Source organism: Impatiens glandulifera, chromosome 2, assembly GCF_907164915.1.
Source record: "Impatiens glandulifera chromosome 2, dImpGla2.1, whole genome shotgun sequence".
Lineage (NCBI taxonomy): Eukaryota > Viridiplantae > Streptophyta > Magnoliopsida > Ericales > Balsaminaceae > Impatiens > Impatiens glandulifera.
This window is the reverse complement of record NC_061863.1, coordinates 2,202,286-2,216,693: the sequence shown is the minus strand read 5'-3', so window position 1 is coordinate 2,216,693 and position 14,408 is coordinate 2,202,286. Positions and strand designations below refer to the sequence as shown.

The following is a 14,408-nucleotide window of genomic DNA, read 5'->3' as shown; positions in this document are numbered from 1 at the left end:
ACAACCTAATTAAGACATTAAAATATTAAACAACAATAAAAAAAAACAATTTATTTAATCAAAAAAAAATGAAAAATTACATCTTCAACAACATGACTGAACTCCCTAATAAAAGATTAATTTATTATATAAAACACGTCTCAAATTTGTATATATATCGAACAACATTGAGACATCCAAAATATGTTTTCCAGTTGAATAATTAGTTATTGACTTGGACCAAACACTTTTATAACTGTAAAATTGTGCGATATTTTCTTCGAGTTACAATTTGTTATTTAAACTTGAAACACAAGTTTTTGCGATGATATGGATGATAACGACTCAATTGTGTGGTGTCATCGTCTTCGTCAAATGAGGGTTTACGCCGAGTGATTTGAAAAGGTGTTGGATAGGGTTATAACATTTTACAATAAAGAGTACTCATTAAGAAGATGGTCTGCCAAGATTATTAATTGTCATTATATATATATAACAAAACAAGTACAAATTTTTAACCAACTAAGTTAATAAGACTTTATATTTTAAATTCAACACCAATTTTGATGAACGCGGAACATTTTAATAATATAAATTCAACTTTTTAACTAACTAATCTATATATATATATACTTCCGCTGAATGTTGTCCTTCGTCGTCGGAAGAAATAACTTCTTGTCTTGTTTTTTTGGCCTGAGCTACAACTTGATTGTGTGGTGTCTCCGACAAAGATCGTCGAAGGAGGGTTTACGCCGAGTGATTTGAAGAGGTGCTGCTTAGGGTTATAACCTTTTGCAGTAAATAATACTCATTAAGAAGATGGCCTGCAAAGATTATTAATTGTCATTATATATATATAACAAAACAAGTACAAAACATTTAATTAACCAACTTTATATTTTAAATTCAACACCAAATTTGATGAACGCGGAACATTTTAACCATATAAATTCAATTTTTTAACTAACTAATATATATATACTTCCGCTGAATGTTGTCCTACTTCGTCGACGGAAGAAATAACTTCTTGTCTTGTTTTCTCGGTCTGAGCTACAACTCGATTGTTTGGTGTCATCGTTTTTGTCGGAGGTGGGTTTACGCCCAGTGATTTGAAGAAGTGTTGGTTAAGGTTATAACCTTTTGCAGTAAAGAGTACTCATTTAGAAGATGGCCTGCCAAGATTATTAATTGTCATTAATTATATATATATATATATTTATTTATTGTATAATAAAAATAAGTACAAACTTTTAACTAACTAGGCTAATAAAACTTTATATTTTAAATTCAACGCCAAATTTGAGGAATGCGGGACATTTTAATAATATAAGTTCAAATATTTAACTAACTAATCTATCTATCTATATATTTATGTTGAAAGTTGTCCTACTTCATCATCGGAAGAAATAACTTCTTGTCTTGTTTTCTCGGCCTGAGCTACAACTCAATTGTGTGGTGTCATCGTCTTCATCGGAGGAGGGTTTACGCCAAGTGATTTGAAGAGGTGTTGGTTAGGGTTATAAAATTTTGCAGTAAAGAGTACTCATTAAGAATGATATCATGTCAAGATTATTAATTGTCAATATATATATATATATATATATATATATAACAAAATAAGTACAAACTTTTAACCAACTAAATTAATAAGATTTTATATTTTAAATTAACATCAAATTTGATAAACGCGGGACATTTTGACAATAAAAGTTCAAATTTTTAAATAACTAATATATATATATATATATAATTCCGTTGAATTATTTATAAAACTCCGAGGTATAAAAATGGGGTGTCTAAAAAATCAATAATTTGTTTAACAAGTCTAGTAAAGAAATATATTAAAAATATAAAAAAAAAATGGATAGACAGATTTGTTTAACAAGTCTAGTAAAGAAATATATTAGAAATATAAAGAAAATGGATAGACAGAATGTTTCACTTCAAAATTAGCATTTATGATATATTAGGCAGTGCTCACCTCACATATTCATGACCCCATAACTCAACTCACCTTAGAACTAGCAAGAAGGAATAAATCCATTAAAGGTCTGAGTGTTTCAATTTTGAAATTTTCGGGAGTTGAGAAAACTGAGATTACAACATATTAAAATGAGTTATTTTAAAAAATGATTCTCAAAATTTCTAAAATTAAAACGAGTCATTTAAAAAAATAATTCTAAAAATTTTAAATAAAATCAGGTCCATGATTACAAACAATATTTGAAATTTTATTTCAAATTTACAATAATTTGAGTAAATTAGCTAGTTTCCTACAACCAAAAAGGTAGGAAAAGTTAAATGTTAATGTGGAGAACAGACATAATATTTCTATATAAGTTAATGTCATGAAAGCCTTTTATTTATTTATTTATTTATTTAGGAACCTTTTAATTAAGGGTTAGTTTGATTAGCCAAACAAAAATATCAAACATATTAAACTTTTATTGAATAAGTTGAATAATATGAAACAAATATAAGTTGAACCTATTGACGAGTTTAATGAATAGAGTGAGAATAAGAAAATGGGCCTTAGATATGTATTGGAGTGATGATCAGGCCATTAAAATTCAGTAATAAATATGGATTCTATCGAGAAAATAAACTTACTTGTACAAATAAAAAACAAAAGAGTCTTTATATAAAAATATTATATAATGATTATTTGAAAATTATTACATTATAATTACAATTACCTTTAAAAATTGGCCAAATTATCAAATTAGGGCTCTCTATTGGATAATCTCTTCATTAAACCTTAAAATTTTGAATTACTCATCGTTAAAATTATACAAAACAAGATTTTGTTTTAACGTCGTCGTTAACTTATTAGGTACATAATATTTATAAATAAATTAAATATTCATATCACTGTTGAGTTGTTTTATTTACGCATTTATATGAAAGATGTGATTCATGAATTATATAAAAAGAATAAATATAAAAAATAATAGGTTTTTGATAATTTTTAAATCAAGTTACATAAAATTATTTGATCAAATTTTCTCAGATTGAATGAGTTTTTTTTTTAAACAAATAATATAATAAGAGATTAAAATTTGTCTCACTTAATTAATAAAATAATTTAAAATTAAATTTAAGTCTTTACAATAATATTTTATTTAAAAAAATTTCTAATAAAATATTTATTTTAGATAAATAATATATTATAAAATAATTAAATAAATTATTTTGAACCAATGTTGTATTCATTTGAGTTCAAAATAATTCAAATAATTGATTGGGATTTTTCTGGATTTAATAATCCCAAGTTAATTAAATTTTGATTAAAAACAAAAATAAATAATGATTAGAAACAATATTATATCCATTAATCTAAAACTAATTAAAATTTTATATCTTAAATAAATTAAATAATTATTTGAAAAAAATATTATATTATTTAAATATCAAAACAATTAAAAATAAAGCTCGTATAAGTATTTAAAACATATTTTAAAAAAATGAAGAGGAGAAGGCCAAACATGCCATAAACCGTTTGGCCTAAACCAAATATGCCTAAGATGCGGGTCAATTAACGCGCCAAAGAGCTGGACATATGCTAACACACCCCACCAGCTAATGGATGCCGGACGAAAGGTCTAACCAAAAACGACATCGTTTTGCCTAGTTCGTCTTCTTCCTCGTGGTATCGGATAAGAACAAACGTGATTTCAAACTTTATCATTGCTAAACTAAATTAGATGAAACAAAAAGCCAAACAAGCGCCTTAGTCGCGCGATTAGTTCGCCTATGATCCTGGTCCAAATCATGACATAAATGGATAGAATTCGGCCGAGCAAGTGGCTGTCATTAATGACCTTTGTCCAAATTCAACCGACTTAGGCCATCAACTGACATTGGATGACTATAAAAGGAATGTCACGACATCAACAAAGAACAAGAACCAAGCAAGACATCATCAACCAAGCTCATTCATAATCCGCAATTAAATAATTCAAGCAAGATTTCTTTTTTTGGAAACCTTGTACAAAGCTTCTAAAGTCAGTTCTAATATATCCAAAAGTTTTAACAAGAGTATAAGAGTGTTTTCCAACTCATGATAAGTTTTCATTCATATTTTAATTAATGTTACGAACAAAAATTGAAAAATTTTACATTTAAGTTTGAGTGCTCTTCAATACTACAAAATTCATTGATTTCTTTATTTGAATTTGATCATAAGATCAATTGAAAATTTTATGTGAAAATCAATTTGGATCAATCAATCTAAATATAAAAAAAACAATTTTAAATTTAAAAATCGAATTTTCATTCTTGATATTTAACTCAAGAACAATCATGTCAAAAGTTTCCTAGCATATTTTAAATTATGTTAGAAACATTTACAAACCAATTCCAAACCAAATGAGGCAAGTTTGTCCGAATTTGAGATTTCAAAATAAAGTTTTAAAATTTAAATTTAAAATAATCAAAACATATCCTAGGTTGTTTTAACGAATTGGTTTTAATTCTAATAAGTCTTAGGAAGCCTTTCATAAGTTCGGAATTTAATTACAATCCTTTAAACACAAATTGGAATTTTCCGACCTGTTTCTGTCGAGAGCTCTGATGATCCCTATCCTTATTGATTTTATGTATACAACTGTAATTTCAAAGATTCTTTTTTAGTTCATATTTGGTTATACTCAGAAAATATTTTCGCGTTATCATATATGCCTGGTAAATAACGTTATTTACTTTACAAGTTTTTTTTATTATTATTTTATTTTGAGAAAATTGGATTCTTGTTTATCAATTATTTTTCAAAATTTCAGACATATATTTGGTTTTCAAATTTTAAATTATTAAATAAATTGATAGATTAACTATTTGAAATTAATTTATTAAAATTATTTTAAAACTCTTTAATCAAATCTATAATTTCGATTACTCGTCACTTTCTACGAGAATCAAAACTATAATAAGTTACGAGATATTAATTAAAGAAATATTAACTTAAAAATTAATTAAGATTTAATTTAAATAAATAATTATTTTTATTTAATTATCTTAAAATATAACTTTGTCCACCACGGCAACCTTCGGTAGAAACATTATTTTTGTTTATCAAGATTTTGGTAGGTTGATTAATTATGTATATTTTGTACATAAATTTTTTGAGAATAATATTTAAATATTGAAAAAATTGTAATATAGTTTTGGAAACATTTTATTCTCATTTATAAAATCACAAATTCTTAATTTGATTTCATCAATCCAATTTTCCCGGTAGATATTATAAGTACCAACTAGCTTATATATAAATTTATATAATATTTGCATATTTACTGTATATTTCAAAACACTTTATTACTCATTCTTATCGTAAAAAACAAATAAACCGGTCACCTTAGAATTTTCCGCCAGTTAAAAAAAAATAGCTGAAATGTATATTTTTTTAAGCAAAAGTATAATTAGGTTATTTGTGACCATTTAGGTACCACGTGTTACATTCTGATAGGTTTCACCCCAACCAGGGTCACAAAATATATATTTATTCATCTTATATACAATATTTTTGACTATTTTATGCTTGGAACTTTTATTTAATATATAATAAATTAAAGTTCATACATATATATTCAATCATAATCTTGTAACAAGTTGAAGGGGATGTAATGGATATGTGGAGATTTGTATCGATAGATATTAGCTCAATTATTTTTACATAATAGGTCTTACATTTTCAAAATTAAAAATATTCAAACCATAAAAAAAATGTGAACTACTATCTTACTTCATAGAAAAATAATCCTATTAAATTGAAAAAAATATATAACATTATCTTAATAAACTTGAAATGATAATATCAAAATTTTAAGACAAAAAATGAGATAAAATTTCGGTATAGTTAGTTATAGTTTGACCATTAAAAAAATAAACCTACTATATATATGTCTTAATAACCTCTAAACTTTCTCATATTAAATTCATGTGCTCCTCCGTTCCCTACTCACAGTTTGTGAGTTCCACCTGCGGAATATGTCGCGACTATGATTTTCCATTGGAAAGGAGATTCAAGAACAGAGACACATGCAATCATACTTTCTGTAATGATTGCATTATCAAGTATATCCGAGTCATGGTGGAAGAAAACAACGTGACATCGCTCAAATGTCCTCGTCTATTATGCGATTTTTACTTGGACCCACTTTCTTGTCGTTCAATCCTCCCTGTTAAACTTTTCGAAAGATGGTGCGACCTCTTATGTGAGGATTTCATCTTGGGGTTCGATAATTGTTATTGTCCTAATCTAAAGTGTTATGCATTGATCATAAAGGAATGCATATGGGATGTGAATAGATCTATTTGTCCTAATTGTAAGCAAGCGTTCTGTTTTAAATGCAAAATATCATGGCATAAGGGTTTTTCGTGTGAACAAAATAGATTGATTAGGAATTCAAACGAAACTGCCTTTTATGTTCTTGCGAAAAGAAAAAACTGGAAGCAATGCCCTGGATGCATGCATTATGTGGAGCATGACCAAGGTTGTTCTAATCAAATGATTAGATGCAGGTATAATTAATTTTCTCCATTGAGTTTTGAAGTTTGAGTTAGAATTGATTAGGTTTGAGTTCATAAACCTAATTTATTTAAAAATGTAAATGATAAAGATCTAAATATTTTAGTTAATAAATTAAAACATAGTTTAGTTTTTTGGTATTCAAATAACCCAAAATAATCAAACACATCATTTTACTGATTTATCTCTTATATATCAAATTAATATGTTTATTAACCAAAATACTAAAATATTATATATTTTAAATTATTATTTTTTTATTTTATTTATATATATCAAATACATTTAAGAATTTTTACTTAAAAAAAGCATCTTTACCCTTCAAAATCATTACCGTCATAATTTTTTTTCTTTATAATTCCAACTAAACAATGCCTAATTAATTTTATTGATGAGAATAATTGAATTAAAAATAAATAAAACCTAAACAAGCTTTTAAAGGTTATTAATTTTAATGAAAAATATTTTTCTAATTAAACAAAAGATAAATATTTTAATTGATTAAAAGATACTTGAAATTATTTATTATTAATTATTTTTAAATTGAAATAAATCTTAATTTTTAATTGATAATTATGATATTGTAGATGTGGGATTCGGTTCTGTTATAACTGCGGATTCAAGAATTGCAGATGCAACATCAAGAACACCCTGATTGATTGGAAATTATATATTTGTTCCTACTTTATTAAATGTCTTTTCAATATTAAATGTCTTTTCAAAATTGATTGGTTAGTAGCAGTAATAATCTCCATGCTAATAATAACAATTATTCGGATTTAGGTTGGGTATTATTTGGATCAAAGTTATTGTAATAATCTAGTGAAAAAAAATAAATAATAATTAGTGATAATTTTGAAGAGATGAGAATATTTTTAATAAAATTATTTAAAAGATATTAATATATAATAATAAAATAATAAATAGTAATTTAAAATATATGATATTTAATATTCTTGGTAATGAATTAAGTGATGTGATTAATGAGAGACAAAATGAAAAAAATATTTGATTGAATTGAATTATTTAAATAACTCAACCAAACAAGTTATTGGTTTGTTTGTGTTTTTACTGAAATTTAATTATAATTAAATATTATTTAATTTTATCTCACAATCTTATTAATTCATTCAAAATATTAAAATATATTTATTTATTTACTTTTTAAAATTATTTTATCATTATATATTAAAAAAATGATTAATTAATACTTTTGTTTAATATTATATAATAAACTAAGATTAATATTATTTAAATAAATTATTTAGAGTTATTTAAATAATTTTGTTTAGTACAGAACTATACAAAAGTTAAGTTATTTGTTAAAATGCTTAAAATGTATTAATCTTTAATAAAAAAAATATTTATTACAAAAGTAAATAAAAAATATTTATATATTTTCGTTAATAAATTGATTAGAATTATATGAATTATTTAAATAATTGAAGTTATTCAAATAATCTTTTAAAAAGCAAAGAGTAATGTAATGGTTTAACTATTATGGGTATTGTTTTTGTGACTTGAATTATTTAAATAATTTGTTATTTAAATTAATTAATTAGAATATTAAAAAAATTATATTTAGAAATATTTCATATAAAACAAAATTATTTAAAAAAAAGATAAACTAGAGCCTTTTAGCATTACAACAAATGTCCATCAAACTTCTATTACATTGAATTAATTAAGTTATTAGATCCACTATTATCTCATATTGAGTTGCAAAGATTAATTACAACAGTTTTGTCAAATCAATAAAACTCGTCAAAAAAAAAATTAAGTTATAAATTATTTGAAGTTAAGTTTGTTAATTTAAGATTTCAAATAAAATTTGAGATTTTACATTCATATAAACAAAGTGTTTTTTTTTGTTACAACTTAAAATTAAATTCTTAAAATTATTTTTTTATTTAAAAAATAAAAGGTAAATAAACTGAATTAAGTATATAAATTAATTCAATAAAATATAAAGTAAATGTTAAAAAAATTCAAAACTATTTTATCTTTATAACACTGTAGTTTGATTAATTTATAAAGCTAAAATTATCATTTATAACAAAACTTACCAAATTCAACAGGTAGCTTAAATTTTAATTATCGAATAATGATATTTCAAATTATTTGAGAAAAACACTTTCTAGTTCCCATGCCGCTTCTTCACTATTAAGGGCTAGTTTCATTTGACAATTGAGCACGAGGATTTCGCTAATCATAGAAGAAATGAGAATGATAATTTGGAGCAATTAAACATATCAAACAAATTTGTTGACTTTGGCGTGTTTCGAATAAGCTGAGTACTATCAATTGTATTTAAAAGTTTACCGAATAAGTTGAATCACCCTGGCCTAACTAGGGAGTCTGGAATAATTTGTTGAGAATGTGAAACACATCTAATATAGTACACATTATATTTTGAGATAGAAAATAAGATTTACAAATGAAATTCTCATTATTAAATCAAATGGAAGATCATTTTACAAAAAAAACTAGGAATATAGGATTGAGAATAGATAATGATTGTGGCAGCGGCGTACCTAATCGGAAAAAACAGTTTTAAGTGGCAAAGAAACTTCGACTTCCTTAGCTTCTGCATTCCTCTCAGCAACGATCTTAGACATTCCAAACATCTTAAAAGAAAAAAAGTAACCAAAATGCAAAAGATTATGATCCAAAAGAAGTAAACGACGTATATTTTTGTGTTAGTTAAAAAAAAGGGAGCCGACCCACCTTCTTGATGGTCTTGTTGAAGCAAGTTTTGTGGTCATCCATGGACGCATTGATAAACTCATCTATATGATCTTTTACATCTTCCAAGAAACTTGCTTCATCTTTCTTCTTTTTCCTACATGAATTCATAGCTGGATTTTTGGGATCTGTAGATGGCTTGTTCTCAATCCCACCTTCTTCACTTGTCATTGCAAAAAGTGACCTGAAACATTAACTTTCTCTATGAATCTTCTTTCTAAACCTTCTAGTGTTAAACTTGTAGCGTGTTTTACAACCCCAAGCGAAAGATTAAGCAAAACAAGGGGAATGGTAGAAAATGTCGGAAATGAATGCTTTGATTGATTTGAGTGTCACAACCACTGTTTTCTCTATAAGAAACCAGGACAATAGAAAAGAAATCACAAGTCATGCAAACCAGAGAGCCAGTCCTAAGACAGTTTCTATTTTGAATCTTTGCTAGTTCAATTTGTATTATTTGCCTTTCAATTTCTATTCTATATGGATTTCGAAGAATAAGGAAGGGAATGGAAGGAGTGAAACATATTCGAGTTGAGCCTGATGGGTTTCAGAATGAGATAGAATAGGCCTAATTGTCTGTAGGAATGATGATTGAGCCTCAAGAACAAAGCCCAATTGTGAAACTCCAAACGAGTGATTGATCCTCGAGATTGTTCTTGACGACTCCTCTCAATGATGTTTCCAAAGAATGAGGTTCTCCCGAGCATTTGGAAGTGGGCTAAACCTAGCTAGAGCTATCTCAAGTTATCATTAGTAGCCCTACATCTAGTCATTACCTCAATCTCAGTCAATGATCATACGTAATTAAGCATACTTGAAAATAGCAATTCAAGGCTCAATTCCTAGACTCAACCTGGGCTTGCAATTATCATGGATGGATAATCATCGTCAATCAAAGATAATGACTTTATCAAGGTAAAACATATAAACTCAATAATCTTAATCATTAAAGCATCAAGATTCATTCAAAGCAGCACATCAAGACTTTCATCATTTGAATGAATACCAATAGTATATATGATAACTAGGAATTTTCAAAATAGTTCTCAAATCTTCTAATCACACACGATTTCTAGGTTATCGCACGCAGCATAATCTAATACAAGAATTTAAACCCATATAAGGATTATTATGAAACTATAATAACTCTATAAGCTTTAGAATACTTCATTTCATTATCTTGTAATCCAATACTATAGCTTTAATTCCTTAATACTCCTATATATATAAACTGACCTTGAAGAAGAAGAGAAGAAATCAGAGCTTCTATGGATCCAATTGGGCGTCGGCAACTGAAGGAAGGAAGGAAGGAAGGAGAGGAAAGAAAGAATATATATTGGGTTTATGAATATATTGGGCGGCTTACTTTCTTGGGGTCTTAGAGCCCAGCCCATTTTATATACATATCTTGTTTTTGAATCTTAGGAAAATAAAAATTATGAGATATTTTTGCTATATATTGCAAAATAAATATTTTGTTATATAAATTAAATATATATTTATATAATAATAATAATTTTAAATAATTAAATTTTAATTTATATTTCTAAAATTAAATTTACTTAAGTTATTATTATCTTTTTTTAACAAAATCAAATGTACCAACTAATTAACAATTTTAATAATTTTTTTCTCTGAATATATTTTTCTATAATTTTAATTATTTTATTTTATTCTTTAAACTGATTTAATGTTAATTTAATTATAAAAATATAACTTTTAAAAATTAACCTTTAATATTATTCTGTATAAACAATCTATCAAGGAGTTTTCAAACTCAGATTTTGGAATACTTCAAATGGAGAAGTCAGGTAAGCCCCACTTTTGTAGTATATAATATTATATTTTTTTTATATTTTTTTTCTTATAATATGTTAATTTTTTTACTCTATATATATAATAATATATTTTTTTCTCACTCAATATTATATAATAATATATATTACTTATTTTTCTATATTATATATAATATATAAATATATATTTTTTTTTCTATCCATATTATATTAATTTTCTTTCTCTCTTCGTTTTATATCACTTACCCTAATTAATATTATTTATATTGTATTTGCTTTTTCATCTTTAATATTTTATTTTATTTTTGAATTTAAAATGTTCATCCTATTTATTTACAAATATTTTTTTCTTTTTTTGAAATGAATGATCTAATTATATATTTAATTTGTATATTTAATAAATTTTTGATAAAATGTATCACTGTTATAATTATTTTTATTTTGGAGGCAACAAAATTTGAATTTGCATTTGGCCTTGGACAGGCCTGAGATAAAATAAGATCAAACAATCCAATTCAATCTATTGGATGTGAATTAATAGGTATGAAATTAAGAGCCACAAAGCAGAGGAAAATGATATAAAAGCAGCTGGTGAATCATGCATGAATGAATGAATGATAAAGAAGATGATGATAATCCATTAATTTTCCCAGGCCTCCTCTCTATATAATCTATCTATACTCTTCTAAGGACCACGATTAATCCACTTTCGCTAATTAACTAACTAATCATAAAGTAAAACGATTCCACAACAATCATGAATCAATCATGAAGCATCTAATTAAAGAGAATCAATCAATCCATCATGGATCCGTGATTAGTCATGCATGCGATTAATCAATCAATCAGAAATAAATAAACAAAAACCAGTAATTGTCATTAACAATATCATGATCAAAAACTGCGGCGAAAACAATTGTGAAATTTAGATCGACGGAAGATGAAGAAGTACCTTTAATTTGCTTCTGCATGTATCTTCTTCTTAGGTGGTGTTTCGTGAGGATTACTAGCTAGCGAGAAGAAGAAGACTAGAAGACTTGTAGGTGTTGTTCGATTTGGGCCACCAGCGAAATAATAGGCTGCTGTATTTTGATTTTTAAACTCCGATTTTTTTTTCCACATTTGCCTACACTTATTAAGTGTTTTGTTATTATGTGTTATGTGTCACCGAAATATACCTGTTTTTGTTGTATATGTATATATGGTTTGCATTTATAAATTTTTGAATTTATATCAGAAATCGGGATACTAAAGACCAAAATAATAAAATTCTCCAAATTAATTAAATGCAAAGAGAAAGATGAAAATACAAAAATTAGACCAACTATCAAATATAATAATCAAGTTTTATTCATAATAACATTATAATTAGCATCAACTTATCACTGCCAATTATATACTACCAATTATATAGTTTGACAAAGTTGTTTTTATCATTGCTCACATAAAAATCATCTTCGTTAGCAACCCAATAACACATATCTTGACAACAGTAATATTCATCTAATCCATTATTGAACACATCAAAGAAGGCACTTTTTCTGTTCGAATAAAAATGACAAAAGAATAGTGTACTATCCAAAAAATTAATTCGAAAATTCCAATAGAATTTCATGCCTCGACGTAATATGTGGTAACCGAGATCATCGTTATGTGATTGACATCTTACTTTTACTGTTGCTGTCACATTGCTAATAATAACTATTCTCCTAGGCCTAAAAGGAGCAGGAGCATAATGGCTATTTGTTACTTTTTTGGTGATATCCTCGCCGATATCATTCTTAAGATCATAGTGACATAATCCTAGTTGTTGGAGTGGTGTTGTCACATGGCTAATAACAACTTCTCTCTTAGGCGTAAAAGAAATAAGAGAGCTTGGAATATTTGTTACTTTTTTGGTGTTCTCCTCGCCGATAATAAAATGAGTTTGAATGATAAATCCAATAAAAATAAATAGAATACTTAAACGTACATTCATGATGAATTTCAAATAACTCGTTTATATGTGAAAAAGAATATGAGAGATTATATCTTAGGGAACAAAGAAGATTAATTATTCATATAAATACACATATTGAGCCTTCATTGAATTTGTTAATGAGAAATGATTGGGAGAAGGAATTTGAGGGAGAGAATGAGAGAGTGAATGATGTGGCACATTTTGATTAGTTAAAAAAATAACAAAATTTCTCTTTCTTCTCTCTCTTCACATTTTATCCTTTTTTCAACAGTGATGTAGTGACACATCATTCTATCTCTCATTCCCTCCTTCAAATTCTCTCCCCCTATCACTCTTTGTTAATTATAATTTTATATTACTGTAATATTATTAAAATTTGATCAATTATGACATTATTTAAGATTATTCAACTATTTTAATAATTTAGTCAACATATTAATCTTATAATTTATATTAGTGTAATATTATTTAAACCCAATTATGATATTATTAAAACTATTTAAGATTATTTAACAAATTTAAACCATATAATTTTATATTATTATAATATTATTTAAACACAATCCATTATGACATATTTAAAATTATTTAATTATTATAATACTTTAAATAATATATTAATCTTTCTTATCATTTTATATTCCTGTAATACTATTTAAATTATTTAAGATTATTCTACTATTATATTATACGTACTTTACATAACTATTTTTTAAACACAATTATTTTTATATTATTATAATATTATTTAAACACAATTTTTTTTTTTTTATGTATATTGCAAAAAGGAAATTTGATGAAATTACCTTAATACAATCCTTATTTGGAGAAATGATCAGCGCCCAATAAAATTTGCGGAAATAATAATTTCCCCTGTTTTATGACGAAAATATCCGTCGCGTCATGTTAGCGTCGGGTGACGCAACAAAACCCTAATTCATCGCGATAGCGGTCGCGTCACGCGACAACACACTCGACGAATTGGGGTTCCGTCGCATCGCGGGATGCGACGGGATATATTCGTCCAAAAACTGGGAAGTAATCATTTGCGTAATTTTTATTAGGCGCTGGTCATTTCCCCAATTAAGGCCATTATTAGGGTTATTTCATCAAATTCCCCTACCAAAATTAGAGTTTTTCATTTTTTTTTTTATAAATAAAAACAAATCCATCACTATTTATATACAATAATTATTATTTAAAATTATACCTTATGTTTTTTTTACTTAATTTTTTATTTATTTATAATTTTTTCAAATAATATTTTGGTTATTATTTCTCATTTTGTAATCACGTCAATTATCTTTATATAAATAAATAATTTATAATCATATAAATATTATTTGTTTTATAAATTATTAGTTTTATTTTAATATATATATATATATATATATAATTTATT

At 25.7% G+C, this 14,408-nt stretch overlaps 2 protein-coding genes across 2 annotated transcripts; one reads left to right on the top strand and one right to left on the bottom strand.

Annotated features, from left to right (window-relative positions):
• The first annotated feature begins 5,914 nt into the window (after positions 1-5,914).
• On the top strand, positions 5,915-7,160 carry LOC124923715 (E3 ubiquitin-protein ligase RSL1-like). The gene is made up of 2 exons (XM_047463678.1): positions 5,915-6,470; positions 7,093-7,160. The coding sequence occupies exons 1-2, from the start codon at positions 5,915-5,917 to the stop codon at positions 7,158-7,160; spliced, it is 624 nt and encodes a 207-aa protein (XP_047319634.1).
• A 1,728-nt stretch (positions 7,161-8,888) lies between these two features.
• LOC124927693 lies at positions 8,889-10,591 on the bottom strand. The gene is made up of 3 exons (XM_047468148.1): positions 10,487-10,591; positions 9,233-9,434; positions 8,889-9,132 (listed from the first exon to the last, which is right to left on the bottom strand). Exons 2-3 carry the CDS (start codon positions 9,419-9,421, stop codon positions 9,040-9,042), a joined length of 282 nt encoding a protein of 93 aa, XP_047324104.1. The 5' UTR covers positions 9,422-9,434; positions 10,487-10,591; the 3' UTR covers positions 8,889-9,039.
• Positions 10,592-14,408: the final 3,817 nt, after the last annotated feature.